This window comes from Spermophilus citellus (genome assembly GCF_964194105.1).
Source record: "Spermophilus citellus genome assembly, chromosome: 17".
NCBI classification, from domain to species: domain Eukaryota; kingdom Metazoa; phylum Chordata; class Mammalia; order Rodentia; family Sciuridae; genus Spermophilus; species Spermophilus citellus.
This window is the reverse complement of record NC_138199.1, coordinates 62,429,286-62,445,036: the sequence shown is the minus strand read 5'-3', so window position 1 is coordinate 62,445,036 and position 15,751 is coordinate 62,429,286. Positions and strand designations below refer to the sequence as shown.

The following is a 15,751-nucleotide window of genomic DNA, read 5'->3' as shown; positions in this document are numbered from 1 at the left end:
TGGGTGAGTCAGACCCCAGCCCAGCCCCAGGGGGCTGCCCACAGCCTCACCATTAATGTAGGTCTGCTCGTGGATCTCTGTGATGCTCAGCAGATCTGCCCCCTGCTGCTCGCAGCTGGCCCAGGCTTCTCTCCAGGACAGAGTGGACTGGAAGTTGAACTGGTAGCAGCTGTCGGTCAGCTGGTCCTTGTCCCAGAAGGTCTCACAGTCATTACCTGCCACCAGCAGACGGGCCATGGTCCCTCCCAGCCCTCCCCTTCAGCCCCACAGGAAGTCCCTTGGGCACTGCAGGAACTTCACCACCACCCCCATACAGGTGCTCTGCCTGGGAGGGAGCCCTACCTCACAGAAGTTCCAAGGCCCCTCATCACCAGCCTCCCTTCCAGCGCCTCCCCACCTAGCCCTGCTCTCACTCTTGATGGGGCAGAAGCCCCAGCGCTCGTCTTTGCCGTAGTCCTGGGTGGTTGCGCACCACAAGTGCCCATCCTCGCGGCCCGTGCTGGTGCAGCTGTGGAACCACTGGTTGTCATATTTGAAGGGGATGGTGCACGGCTTCCCGTGGGAGTTCCCCTGGATGGTGTAGACCTCTGCGGGGGAGGAAAGCCAGGCCCTTGGCATCTAGACCCCACAGGCTGCCCCCCATCCCTGAAGGAAAGCCCTTTGTAACTCCCAGAGCTGGGGGTAGACAGTGGTCAGCAGAGAGTGGGAGGGGACAACTGCACCAGACAGTGACTTTAAGGCTCCCTCTGCTGTTAAGTCAGCCCAGGAGCCTGGGGGAAGTCCACTGTGCGTCCCATAGGGTGAGGAAGGAGCTTCCCCAGGCCCCCTAGTGCCTGTTCAAAAGCCAGCTGAATGAGGGGCCTCTGAGTCACCCACAGAAGGCTGAGCCCAGTGGCATCTCTGCTTAGCTCTCCAGCCAAGGGAGTCCATGCTTCTCCTAAAAGCTCTGTCTTGGCACTCAGAGGAGTTTCCAGGAAAGAATACCAAGGATAGAGCCACAAACCATAAGAGCCCCCCACCAGGTGACTCCAGTCCTGTTCACCACCTGCAAAACTTGTGCAGGGTTACTACAGGGTCTCCCCTAGAGTGGGCCAGGGAGAAGGGAATTTAATTTTAATTTTAGGCTCTTCATTTTTGTAGTGTTTGAAGTCTTTATAAGCACATAATAATTTTGAAATTAAAAAAAAAGTAAATTAAAGGCTTTGAAGTTAATTTTCTTAATTATTCAATACGCTTCCTATTATAATTAAAGATGTAACTGCCAAGGTCCACAGAAGCCAAAGACCTTCTTGCCTTGGAGTTGGCCCTTCCCTTCCTCCAGTCCCCCTGACTCCCTCTGCTGTTAAATCAGCCCAGGGGCCAGCCAGGGACCCACAGCCCCACCTGCAAGCAGCCCCTCACCATAGTAGGGCCGAGCACATAGATCCTCATCACTGCCGTAGATGCGCCACTGGCCACTGCGGGTCTGGTCGCCTCGGTCAAGAGTGCCAGGCTTGGATGCATTGCCAGCGCGGCCCCCCAGGAAGAGGGACAGCTGGTCACCCAGTGTACGACAGTGCCAGCGAAGACTCAGGGCCTCGCGGTCACACTCGTACATGCCCAGGGAGGTTGTGGTGTTGGTGCCCGGCCAGCCTGTGCCCAGGCACTGCATGGTGCCCAGGTTGAAGAGCCGGTTCCGAGAGACCCACTTCCAGCGCTGAGCAGGGAGACTGGCATTGCAGGCCGGGGTGACTCGGACCTGTGCACCCTGGGACTCCAGGCAGCCCTGCAGTCCATGGCTGAAGATGAGGAAGACATCAGACTCTAGAAGGGAAGGCAGGAAATGAAACCATCATCGGGTCACTCTTTGATGACTCCCACGGCCCACAGACACTGACACGTCCCCAGCCCTTCTTATGTGTGTGAAATCACTCAGTCCTATCAACCCTTCCAGGCGGGGATAAGGGGCACTATTGTGCCCCTGTGCCCAGAGGAAGCAGGGCCCACCTCTTTCCTAGCCCCATGCTCAGCTGGAGGCAGGACAGTCCTTTATCCCACCCCAAAAGCAAACTGTATACAGAAGGCCTGGTACTGTTGACAGTAGTCCTCCCTGTCAGTAGTAGTAGTCATGGTTTCCCTTTCCTCAGTCTCTGTCACCCATAGATAACTGTAATCCTAAAATATTAAGAGGAAAACTCTAGAAATAAACAATTCGTAAGTGTTTTGGTTTTGGGTACCAGGAATTAAACCCAGAGGCACTGTGCTACCAAGCTTCATTCACAGTCATTTTTTATTTGAGATGGGGTACTGCTAAATTTCTTAGGGCCTCACTAAATTGCTGAGGGTGGCTTTGAACTTGTGATCCTCCTGCCTCAGCCTCCTGAGTCGCTGGGATTACAGGTGTGCACCACTGTACCTGGCTCATAAATTTTAAATAAGTTTCATTACAGTATATTGTTATACCTGTCCCACCTTCTTACTAGTCATTGTTGATCTCTTACTATAATTTAACTTATCATAGATATGAACACATAGGAAAAAAAACAGTATGTAGAGTTCAGTATTATCTGAGGTTTTAGGTTTGGAACCTGTCCCTGGGAAGAAAAAGGTCTACTATACTTTTCTGAAGATGTTATGAGGAGTGGTAGAGGAGTTTACATAACACACCACATTGTAGCCTTAGTCTCAGTCTCCATTGCATATCATGGGTTTCCTCTGAGCACAGTGGCATAAGCCTGTGATCCTAGCCACTTGAGAGCTGAAGCAGGAAGATCACAAGTTTGAGGACAGCCTTGGCAACTTAGTGAGACCATGTCTCAAAATAAAAAATGGAAATAAGGCTGTAGCTCGGTGGCAGAGCCCTTGCCTAGCAGGTGTGAGACACTGGGTTCGATCCTCAGTATCACATGAGAATAAACAAATAAAATAAAGGCATACTGTCCATCTACAACTACCAAAAAATTAAAATAAAAAGGGCTGGGGATGTGGCTCAGGCGTAAAGCACCCCTGGGTTTGATTCCCAGTACCCCCCTGCCCCAAATCATGTTTTTTTCTGCCAAAGTTCTTCTTTAACCTAAGAGTACTTTGTCACATTCTTTCCCTTGTCCCTCAGCTTCACGGGTTCCATCCTTTCCTCTTTCTAGAATCTTCCCTAATCACTCATCCTCTGTGGTTCCCAACCTCTCACCTACCACCCCCCCAACCATCTCAAGTCTGATTTTTTAGACAGCGTGATCCAGCCCTCTGGCTTGCTCCGTTGGCATCTTCTCACCTGCCTCCTTGCTGAGCAGACCCTGGGGAAGGCCCTGGGGAGATCCAATCACCCGCAGCACCCCTGCTCTGTAGACTAAGAAATGAGGCTTGCGTGGGTGGAGACAAGGAGCAGATCAGCATTAGAGTCTGGGGCTGTGGTTTGAGGGACAGGAAAGGAAGGGGACTAAAGAATATGGTGTTTCTTTTGGGGGTGAAATGAGATTGTGATAGTTGTAGAACTCAGTGGATGTACTAACACCCAATGACTCATACATTTTAAATGGGTGAATTTTATGCATAGATTATGTCTCAGGAAAGAAGAAAGAGAATGAGAGGGAGAAGAAGAGAGAGGTCAATCAGACAGGACAGCTGAGGCTCAGGGACATGAAGTGACCTGCTCACACGTGACCCAGCCAATGCGCAAACCCAGATGTCTCTGAGGTCCACGTTTCACACCACCTTCCTCCTGTGACCAGGCTGCCACTTAAGGACATTGCCCACTCAGTCTCCACAGAATTTTTTCATACCCTAGTTACTAGTTCCTCAGAATATTTTTCACACTTTAAAAACATGAATCACGCCAGGCATGGTGGCCCACCTGTAATCCCACCGACTCAGGGAGGCTGAGGCAGGAGGATCACCAGTTCAGAGTCAGCCTCAGTCATTTAGCAAGACCCTGAAGCAACTCAGCAAGACCTGGTCTCTAAGTAAAATATTAAAAAAAGGGACTGGGGATGTGGCACAGTGGTTAAGCATCCTGGGTTCAATCCCTGTACCAAAAACAAAAAAGATTCACACTGCTAGTGTTCAAATGCGCTCTGTCACTTAGTGGATGACTTGGGCAAGGGCTTAACCTCTTTGTGACTCAGTCTCCTCATCAAATGATGCTTATCGAGATCAAGTGAGATAAGAGATAACGCATGTAGAGTATTTGGGACAGGGTCTGGTACATAGTAAGAGTACTGTAAATGTTCATTTCTGTCATTATTATTATCCTAAGTTAGAGGTAAAGAAATTGACTAGAAGCATGGAAGCAATTCGATGAACCAAACATAAGACTGGTAAGGGATAGAGATGAAATTTGGCCCCAGTCTCCTGAGACCAAACCCTAAGTTCTTTCTGTTGCCCCATGATGTCCTTATCATCGCTCTGTGGTCCACTCTCCGTGAACAGCCAGAGTGATCTTTTAAAGATGTAAATCAGTTCTAGAAAAAAAATTAAATAATATTGGAGCACTGAAGGCCATAAAGAAAATACTGATGAATTCTATAGCATGAGAATTATTTTGTGGCAGAGGCCGGGCATAGTGGTGCATGCCTATAATCCCAGCAGCTTGGGAGGCTGAGGTAGGAGGATTGCGAGTCCAAAGCCAGCCTCAGCAATGGCAAGGTACTAAGCAACTCAGTGAGACCCTGTTTCTAAATAAAATACAAAATAGGGCTGGGGATGTGGCTCAGTGGTGGAGTGCTCCTGAGTTCAATCCCTGGTCCCCCCCCCCAAAAAAAAAGAGTTATTTCATGGCAAGATACATGCCACAAGCAAAGTCAAAGTTCAAAAGACAAAACTATAAGCAACTAATTAGAGGCCAAGAAATTTCCCTAATATAAAAAGAGCTTCTACCAAAATTAATTATGAGGTCAATATTAACAAAGCAATAGAAAATGAGTAAAAGATATGTGTAGAAAGTTTAAAAAAATGCAACTGGTTCTTAAATATCTGAAATGAAAATGCCACTCATAGTAAAAGGAAAATAAACAGCATAAGAGGTAAGTCTCCCTCTTGCTTAAATTCTTTCAAATGTGATTCATCATCTTTCAGATAAAATTCAAGCTCCTTACTGTGAACCACAGTGTTGGACGGGTTCTGGTCCTGCCTACCCCATCTGATCTCAGATCACACCACTCCTCCTTGCTCGAGCCACACTGACCTCTTTGTTCCTGCATGGCTCTTCCCTTCTCAAGGCCTCTGCACCAACTCCTCTATCTGGTATTTCACATTTACTTTTAAAAGTCACGTCTTTAGAGAGTCCCTCCCTAATTTTCCAATCTACAGTAACCATAGTTACTCACTGTCATTATCACTTTATTATAGTTCTTTGCAATGTTTATTTCTGATTGTTTTCAGCATCTGGGCTACCTGTGAGTCTGCCATCTATTGACTTTTTTTTTCTCTTGGTTATGGGTCATTTCCTGAGACCTATGTGTCTAGTAATTTTTTTTATACTGGACATCATGGATATATATATAAAAATAGATGTTTTTATGCTGGACACTGCAGATGATATGTTACAGGGAATTTGAATGTTTTTTTTTCTATCTTCCTATAAAGAACGTTGAGTTTTGTTCTGGCAAGCAGTTAAATTACTGTTGGATGCCCTTGATCCTGTGGAGCCTTGCTAGGCTGGGTTTGTTTTGGTTGTGCCTTAAGTCTCAAGGTGTGGCTTTTAGCCTTGGATTTAATCACAAGGTGAGGCCCTTCTGGAGTTTCAAAAGAAAACTTTGATGATTGCCAGGCCCCTCTAACTTGGTGGAACTTGAATTCTAAACTTTGTTCCTTAGCACTAAGCAGCAACTGAACCCTCTGCTCCCCAGATGCTGGTTTTGCTGGGCTTAAGAGTCTTACCCTGCATATGCACAATTTAGGGGTCACTACAGTTTGAGGGGAATTTGTAGGAAGAATCTTTATGGCTCTTTTCTTTCTTTCTTTCTTTCTTTCTTTTTTAAGTTGTAGGTGGACACAATGCATTTATTTTGTTTATTTAGTTTTTTTTAAAAGAGTGAGAGAGAGGGAGAGAGTGGGAGAGAGAGAGAGAATTTTAATATTTATTTTTTAGTATTTGGCGGACACAACATCTTTGTTGGTATGTGGTGCTGAGGATCGAACCCGGGCCGCACGCATGTCAGGTGAGCGCGCTACCGCTTGAGCCACATCCCCAGCCCTATTTAGTTTTTTTTATGTGGTGCTAGGATCAAACCCAGTGCCTCATGCATGCTAGGCAGGTGCTCGACCACTGAGCCACAGCCCAGCCCTCTAAGGCTCCTTTCTTTCCAGGATTTTTTCTCTCTAAATTTTTAGCCTTTCCAGTAGTCTTTAACTCTGGCCTCTGCTTTTGTTTTGCTTTGTTTTGCCACTTTTGATGAGGTCCTCAAGCTGGGAAGCGTGCTCAGGGCACTAAGCTGGTTCCACAAGCCACTCACCTAGTTTGCATTTCTCTTGCAAGGATTTTTCACTCCCTACATCTGGTCCCTCCAGGGTCTCTCTCCCTCTCTACACTGTCGTTCTCCAGTGTCTTCAAACCACTACATTTTGTGCTTTCTCCTTCGTCCCTAAGTATTCTTGGCCAGAGAGTTAGACTGCCACAAGCTCCCTGCCATCTCCAGGGCCAGAACTCACTGTCCAACACGTTGGTGGTTGTTGATTGTCCGTGTCTCCTCTCTTGTCCATAAGCTCCAGGGCTTTCTGTCATGCCCATCACTGTGTTACTAGCACCTGAAACCCAGCCTGTCACACCATGGTGGTTAATAAATAATGCATGAATAAATGCACACATGAATGAATGAAGCTCGTGTCCAGATAATGATCACAGCCAGCTCATCTGTCTTTCTGCTTCTTGTCCCACCTGTCAGATTCATTTTCCTAAAAACACAATGCTCCAGCTTCTGTCACTAAGTGCCCAAAACAACCTGGTAGGAGGATCAGTGGGGCAAGGACCCTGTCCCTCTATCCACCCATGGGATAGCACCAGGTTGTGGCTTCTTGGAAAGACAGAGGTGAGCTTCCAGAAGGATGACCAGGTGGCTGCCACATCTGATCCTCTGTCTTGAGTCCTCTGTCGTTAGCATGCTTTTTTCTTTCTGCTATGGTCTGAATGTTTCTGTTCCTCCCCAAATTCACAAGTTGAAATCTTAGCCCCCAAGGTGATGGTATTTTGAGGGTAGGGTTTCTGGAAGGTGCTTAGGTCCTGGGGACAGACACCTCATAAGATTAATGCTCTTATCAGAGAGACCCTGGAGAGACCCTCATCCCTACCACTAGGTGAGGTTACAGTGTGAAAGTGGCCGTCTCCGAGGAGGTGTCCAGATAATGGCCTTCTCCAGACACTGAACCTGCTCTGCTGCCTCCTGGTCTTGGCTTCTCAGCCTTATGAGAAATAAATTTCTGTGGTTTATAACCTACCTGTCGATGGCATTTTGGTATAGCTGGTCAGACTAAGATGCCTTCCAACACCTCCCAGAACTGATAAACTGGCCCCAGACCTGACCCGGGCCTGCCCAAACTTTCCTTTAAGTCCAGATATTTGGTTCTCAGAAATTCCATTCTGGTGAGGACAGTCGGTGGTAACCATAACTGAAGTGGCTCTCGGCAGGAGGTAAAGAAAGGGCCTGGGATCAGGACAGGGAGAAAACATTGCTTGCTTTTATAAATGCTTCTCAGGGACAGGACTGGACAATGTGGCCCCAAACCTCACAGGAGCCCACACATCCCAAGGGGACAGTATCATCTCCTCCTCCCGACAGAAAACCTATGTGTGTGCCAACTCAGTCCCAGACTGACTGCAGTGGTTTTAACCAATGGCAAATGAAGGGTCTGAAAGAGGTCCGGGTTAATTGGCAGGGGCTACTCCGAGGGTCAGGCCAACTTCCCTCACTTGACAGACGAGGAAACAAGCCCAGAGAGGGGAAGTGGTCCTATCACAGTCCTCTTCAAGGGCTCAGATTCCTCCTCTGTCACATGAGGTGTGACTGTGAGCGCCCTCCCTCTGATCTCCTAGATTCTAGGTTCAAATTCACCTTACTTCCTGGAGCACTTTCCAGGTACACAACACGTTCCAAGCAACACTAGAACCACTCATAAAACCTAAGGCCGTCCTTACCCTCTCAGGATTTGCCATCCAGTTAGTGAAGAACAGTGGCTTTGGACATAGCAGGACATGAGGGCAAAAAGCCCTTAAAATCATAGGTGTCCACCAGGTATGGTGGTGCACTCCTGTAATCCCAGTGACTCAGGAGGCTGTGGCAGGAAGATCTCCAGTTCAAGGACAGCCTAGGTAATTTGGTGAGATTGTCTCAAAATAAAGAATAAAAATGGCTGGGGGTGTGGTTCAATTGGGATGGAGCACCCCTGGGTTCAATCCTCAGTATCAGAAAAATAAAATCCCAGGTATCCAGAGTGACAGAGGGATCTGTGTGCCTCCCAGGGGCTTGGAGGCTTTCTCAGAGGTGAGCTCTGAAAACTCTGAGGATCTGGAGGACATAGGGTGAAGGATGCTGGAAAAAAGGGCAAGGAACCAGGGAAATGCCCCCAGAAAAGCTCCTAAGCAAAGGAAAGGTTCAGGAGGTCGATCCTGGGGACTCTGCAAAGCTGGCCTGGAGCATTTTCCACCCAAAGACAAGCAGTAAGCCTGGGCCATCACAGAAAGGAGATAATTTCTCCAGGGTCCAATGGGGGAGGAATGCATAATCAGCCTTGGCTGAGCTGACACTGCTAAGGAGAGAGCCTGACCCGCTCTGTGTTCTTTGTGCCTCTGCTTCCATCCAATATGAAGCAGGCAGCAGGAACTCCAGGAGCAGAGGCCAGATGCCCGTCACCCTGAGAAGCCTCTCCCCATATCCAAGTCCTGCTCTTCATTCCTGGGAGCACTGGCTATCAATGCAGAGAGAGAGGTTCTGGCCACCTTAAAGGGTACAGAACCCTTTATGAGGATCTTGGAACTGTCCTCCTGAGGGACAAAGGTGACCTCTTGTATTTTGTTGGCAATTATCTCATGCCTCGTATGAGGCTATGCATCAAATTATGGTTCACTCTGTACTTGAAGGAATAGATGAATAAAACTAGTTCGGGAGCTGAGCACTGAGCATCAGAGATGATTCATTCGTTTATTCAACAAATATTGAGAATTTCATAGATGCCAGGCATGGTGCTAGGCATGGAGGACATAGTGGCATAATCCCCGCCCTTGTTAAAAAATGGTCTGGCCGTCCATTGGGTTCCACACGGAAGACTTGGAGGTGATTCCAGAATCCTCACTGCTGAGCTGCCCATCGATTCGTACCTTTTGTCTCCCCAGCCAACTTCTCACCTTTTCCTCTTTTTTTTTTTTTATCCTGTAGTATTGGGGATTGAACCCAGGGGCTCTCTACCACTATGCTACACCCCCAGACCTTCCCACTATTTTTATTTTAAGACAGGGTTTCGCTAAGTTGCTGATGGTAGCCGTGAACTCGTGATCCTCCCACCTCAGCCGCTCTGCGCACCTGGATTACAGGAGATGATATACAAAGAGAAACAGCTTAGCTGAGATGTGGAAGTGAGTCCTAGTGGTGTTAGACATTCGGTCTCTATCCCTGAGGGACTGTGGCTTCTTTTTTTTTTTTTTTTTTTTAGTGCTAGGGATCAAATTCAGGCCCTCACACATGCTGGGCAAATGTTCTACACGGAGCTACAGCCCCAGGATCTGGATCATGATTTTTTTTTAACATCTTTATTTTATTTTTATGTGATGCTGAGGATCCAACCCAGTGCCTTCCACATGCAAGGCAAGCACTCTACCATTGAGCTACAACCCCAGCCTGGATCAAGTTTTTTTTTTTTTTGGCTGAGTTTGATTGCATTTGGTTTCTGACCCTTGTGTCTAAAAGAATCCTGATAAATACACCGTCCTTCTCACAGTCCCGAACATCAACCCATTCATTCTCTTTACTTCCAGGGATGCTGTTGCTCCAGGACCCCTCTGCTATGATCTGTCAGACCACAGCAGCTCAGAGGAGACTGGACCCTCCAGCCCACTGGGGTGAGGGGGTGCTTTCTCACCCCAAGCTGATGATAAATGGAAATATTAATTCCATCTATAGGTATGTACCACTGCACCCAGTTGCAATGGGGTTTTAAAGTCTTTGTCCTGCATTGAGGAACCCCCATCTCTTCCCTCAGTGATGGTCACTGAAACCTCTTCCTTCTGCCTTAAGGAACCTGCAAGGCCTTGCTAGACTCCAAAGGCTGAATGCAAAGGCTTGACTACAGCCTGTCTCTCTGAAGCAAACCTCCCAGCTGTCCCTGTAGCTTTCCCAGACTTGACCCAGCAGAGGCAGCCAGAGGTCTGACCTCAGACAAGACGGCTGCTCTCCATTACAAGTTGAAGACATTACCACTGAAGGAAGCAGATGAGAAGTTCATTCTAGCACAGTGCCTGGCACGCAGCAGGCTCTTAACAAATATTTGTTGAACGAGAGGCATGTGGCGCAAAACCCTGAAAGGCACAAGCAGAGGCAAGGACAACGAGGGTGTTCCAAGTTGGGGAACCGCAAGAGCAAAGGCCAGAGGCAAGAATCTGTGCTTAGTAACTACCTGGCTTAGCTCCTACAAGAATTGGGTGCTGGGGGGACCTGATGTGCTCCCCAAAGCATGGCAAGGTGGCCTCCAGCCCCTGAGCCTGTCCCCCATTTGCCCTTTCCTGGGCCAGTCAGGGTCGGAGGCTAGGGGTCATTCCAGGGAGAGCCAGAGGCCGCCTGCAGGGCGGCCAGCCAAGAGGAGCAGCTGTTTTCAATGAGCAGCTTGGCCCTGAGGCCAAGCCTGGAAATGTCCCTGAGTCAGCAGAAGCTGCCAGCCCCGCCCTACTAAGGGGCCAACCCAGAGGAGGAAGCACCCCACCCTACTTCATCCCCACAAAAGACCGTGTTGGTGTACATGTAGGCATATTGACCCTGAGCTTAGGGGTGGGGAGCCTCCCTTCCATTGAGGCCCAGCTGTGCATTCCCTCACCAAAGCCCGGAGCCCCGTGGGCTTCCTTCTACCTCCACCCTTTCTTTTCACACACCCTCCCTCCAGCTCAGCCTGCCCTCGGTTCTAGCCAGGCCAAACTGCTTGCCGCCCAGGGCCTCAACCACAAGTGCGTGAGCCTTGCACACAGCCCTTCTCTGCTCTGTTGCTAGTACCCTCAAGTGCGCGCCATGTCTCCAGGGTGGGCTTCACCAGTCATTTCTAGACACGCTCTTCCCTCTACTTAATGGGTGCTGCAGAATGTGATAGGCTGTGTTCTAGGAAAATGGTAAAGCAAACTCCAGCGGAATGTGAAGAGGTGGGATTTTGGCCTCCACCCACTAAACGCAAGAGAAAGGGAGTGCACAGGATGGGGGTGGGGGCGGGAAAGGGAATCCGTGTAAATTCAGAAAGGCCACTTTCCCTTTGCCCGGTTCTGCCAAGGGTGTGGGCTGGCCCCCACAGTTCCCCGGGAATGCAAACCCTGCCATGCTGACCCTCTCCCCTGCAATTTAAGAGTCTTTGATCTCATCCCCTGCTGGGTTTTGTCTCCTCGGACCAAAGCATCACAGTATTTTTCTGCCTGCCCCTTCCAGACACCGTCTTACCAGCGAGAAGACCCCAGAGCCCACAGTGGGTCCCGACACGATCCTCCGCGCCTGGACCCTGCAGGCAGAGCATCCCAGCGGCGGGCACACCTAGACCCCTTCCTCCTTCGCCTCTGTGCCCAGGATCTAGGGCTCCGCAACGCGCCTGCCCTCGGGTTCGGGTCCCCGCCGCCCCCGCCCTCCCAGGGGCGCCCCGCCGCTCGCGCCCCGCAGTCCCGGGCGCGCCACCTACGCGGAGCTCCGCCCGACTCGCCAGCCCCGCGCGGCAAACGCCGGGTCTCCGCCGGGTCTCCGCGGCCGCAGCCCTTGGCGCCGTCTGCCAGCCTGCAGCCAAAATAAACAGCCCAAGAACCGCTTCCTTCCCCCTGGGGGCACTTTCACAATGATAGCCGGCCCCGTGGTGGCAGGAAGTGACTTTCGGGGTCAGCACAATCCAACCCCATGGACCGGGTCTCGAAGGGCAGAATGCAGGGCCTGGACGCTGAGCGCGTGGGGTTGGTAACGTCGTCGCCCAGGCGAGCAGACACTTGTGCTCTTGCATTACACCAGCGACAACGATGGCCACAACTCATGCAAGCAGCTCTGCTAAGGTTTGCGAGCTCATTACTTCATAAAAACCACCGACAGGAGCCGGGTGAGGTGGCGCACACCTGAATCCCAGTGACAACGGGAGGCCGAGGCAGGAGGATAGCAAGTTCCAAGGACTGCCTCAGAAATCTAGCTAGGCCTTAAGCAATTTATCAAGACCCTGTCTCAAAATATAAAAAGGGCTGGGGAATGTGGCGCAATGGCTGAGCACCGCTGGCTGGGTTCAATCCTTGGTACCAATGGGAGGAAAAAAAAAAATCACTGACAGGAGAGCCCTGCCAGGGAGTCCAGCCTAGTCCAGGTTAGGCGCCCCATGTACCTGGCTGGTGGAGGATGAATTAATGAGTGAGTAAATTTATGACACCCACACAAATTTGGGGCAAGAAATTTTTTAAAAAATATTTAGTTTTGACAAAGTGACTGCAAAGGTATGGGGAGGATGTAGGGAGGAGTGACCTAGGATAAAATATTAGAAGTCCTCCTCCGTGCTCCCTTCCGTGGCAACAGAAATTAAGGAACTCTCCCTGGCCTTTCCAATAAGTTCCAATTTTCCATAGTGAAAATTTCTATTAGTTTTCTAAACAAGAAAAAGAATTAGATGCACACATACAGAAAAGAAAATGTGTAGAGAATTACAGTGAAATCATTTGTTAGACATTGAAGTTTGAGATATTAACATTCTAGCTGGGGTTGTGACTCAGTGGTAGAGCACTTACCTCACATGCATGAGGCATTGGGTTCAATCCCCAGCACCATATTAAAAAAAAAAAACTAAATAAACAAAATAAAGGTATTGTATCCATTTACAACTAAAAATATTTTTTTAAAAAAAGAAGTATTAACATTCCTTAGTAATAGTCTTTCAAATAATACTTGAAGTCAAAGTTGAGTTTTCTCACAAACCTGTACAAAAAGTCTTCATTGGGTGATCACCCCATGAGGGTTCAGGTTGTTCCTGGCCTCTCATGTGCTCGGTGTCTGCCTGGCACAGTTTGGGTTCAGGAAAAATGTTTGTCAAATGACAGAATGAATGCACATTAAGGGATCTTAGAATTAATTTTGTCGTCCTTTAGCATGTGGAAATTCAAACAATGGTTAAATGACTTGTCCAAGACCCTCAAACAATTGGAACTTTGGCTTTTTCATTGGGTTTAAAACTTGTTACAGTTTTAAGCACCACAATGCCAATATTTGACCATATAATTTACTGGCCAATACTGAGAATGAAATGGGGAGCTGGCAATAATTATACTAGTACAACAAGCATGAACCAGGACTGTCCTATGCAAACTAAGACAATGATCACCCTGCACTTAAGGAATGAGACATAAATAATAATAATACAAGTAAACATTCACCAGACACCTGCTAGGTTCCTGGAACCTGGGCCTTCTTGATAATCTTCATAGCAACACTCAGAAGTAGGCTGAATTAATATTTCCATTTAATAGATGAGGAAACTGAGACATTAAATAACTGAAAGATTAAACATCTCTATAATAGTAACGAAGGGGAAGAGCTAGGATGGATCCAGAGCTGAGCAAACAGCTCTTGCAGGTATTTTAAATTGATCACTCCCAGCAAGTTGTGTTTAAGTAAGCCAACATTTTAAACGTGAGAGATTTCACATAAAAACACGGATTTCTAGCTTTTCTCGGAAACATCAGGAGGCCTAGCAACACTGGTCAGTGTTCCTGCTGGGAGTCAGTCACAGGAACTGAGTGGAGCTGTCCACCTGGGAGGGGTGTGGGCACACCAGCTTGCCAGAGTCTCCACCCACCCTTTTTGCACCACACACACACACACACACACACACACACACACGCACTGAGGTGGGATGAGAGTGCCCATGTATTATCACACTTGCACTGACATTTTTCTAAGTGGGAAAGCATTCATTAGTATGTTAGTATTTATTAATAATGATCAGAGGGCTACAGCTATTTTAAAACACACACACATGCACACACAGTAGAGTGGGGTGGAGGGGTTCACTGCCCTGTACCCATGGTGTGCCTGTGACACGCTGCATTCCTTTCATGAGACATGTTTGAAAAGCACTACAATATGACTAAGGAAACATGACACGTCTCATAATGAGCTTTTTGCTTTACTCAACTGGCAAATTCCTTCCCTGACTTCAAGGACGATTTGTTTGGTTCCAAAAGCACAGCACGCTTTTGGAAAAAGCGTGGCACTGTAGAAAGTCATACGAATTTAGAATCTTTTTTGTTTAGGAGCCTTAAGGTTCTTTCTTACACCATCGCCAAAGATCAAACACTTGCTGACCTTTGCAAGTTTGGGGCGTCGGGGACGTTGCCCCTACCTTCTCTGTAAGGTACTTCAATGGAGGTCTTGGGAGAGCAGCTCTGGAATTTGGACCTACCCAGGTTCAAATCCAGGCGTGGACTCTTGAGTTCTGGGACTGCCTCACTTCTGCAAGCTTTGATGAAGGGCGGACACTAATAAGATACAACTCCAGGGTTTCTGGGAGGATTAAGGGAGAAGATGAGACCCCTGTACCTGGTGAACACTCAGTAAGAGCAGGCTGCCATTGCTCCTTGATATTTAAGCAAGAGGATCTGTTTGTGTTTCACAGCAGAAAGCCTGGGAACCATGCTTAGCAGACACTGCAATTTGGATAAAAGAAACGATAAGAGGAAATAAGGCCAAGGACTCAAGTGTTTAAACTGCTCTTCAGAAGAATTAAAAGAAAAATAAACCCATGTCCAGATGTGCAGTCCTCTCCCCCTATTCCCGTGGGTGCCTAGTCCCTTGAAACTAGTACTTGTTTCTTTGAACTTCTAGACTTCTCCTCAGGTCTCCCTGGAAAGGGAGATACAAAGAGAAAAGGAGGGTGTGTGGGGAAAAGGGGGTGATTTCTGAGGGCCAGGCTCATGGGGCGTGCTCCCTCCCGGCCACATACTGGTTATGAAGAAAGCAACTCCAAGGGCAGCCCTAAGAAGATGAGGTCACACAACAGGCAGCTGGAAGGGAGCATGTGGAAGGAGGTGGGGCAGCACCCACACCCCTCAGCTGGGCAGATGCAGGGACAGGAGTCTGCGTGGAACCTTCACTGGGACTCAGGCAGCAAGGGGGCAGATCCGGCCTGGGAGCCCAGGTTCCAGGTCTACCTTTTACAATTTAAATGACCTGAGGGGCTCACTGTTTTCTTATCTGTGAGCTGAATTATGAAGTGAACCCCCCCGCCACACACACACACTGCCTCCGTTTGGGTTGCTGGGGAGATCTACAGGAATACTGATTCTTTTAGGGGTCTGTGTCTCCATCAGTTCCAGAGCTTTGTCTCCCCAGTGCTGAGCATACATCAGGTGCTCAGTATATGCACACTGAACTGTGTAGGACTAGGGAAGGTGCGGAGGCTGCCCGTGTTCTATGTGTAGATTGCAGACTCCTTTAAAACCACATCTAGGGCTGGGATTGTGGCTCAGTGGTGGGGCGCTTGCCTAGCATGTGAGAGGCGCTGGGTTCGATTCTCAGCACCACATAGAAATAAATGAATAAAATAAAGGTCCACCAACATCTAAAAAAATTAAAAAATTAAAAAA

At 48.4% G+C, this 15,751-nt stretch overlaps 1 protein-coding gene across 2 annotated transcripts in view; it reads right to left on the bottom strand.

The window, feature by feature from the left end:
* Positions 1–15,751, bottom strand: part of MRC2 (mannose receptor C-type 2) — a 57,905-nt gene that overhangs the window by 24,983 nt on the left and 17,171 nt on the right. For both annotated transcript variants that reach the window (XM_081270908.1, XM_081270909.1), the window contains exons 2-4: positions 1,402–1,803; positions 414–587; positions 51–215 (exon numbers count right to left, since the gene is read on the bottom strand). In XM_081270908.1, the coding sequence (XP_081127034.1) occupies positions 51–215; positions 414–587; positions 1,402–1,803 (741 nt within the window). The remainder of the gene's footprint in view (positions 1–50; positions 216–413; positions 588–1,401; positions 1,804–15,751) is intronic.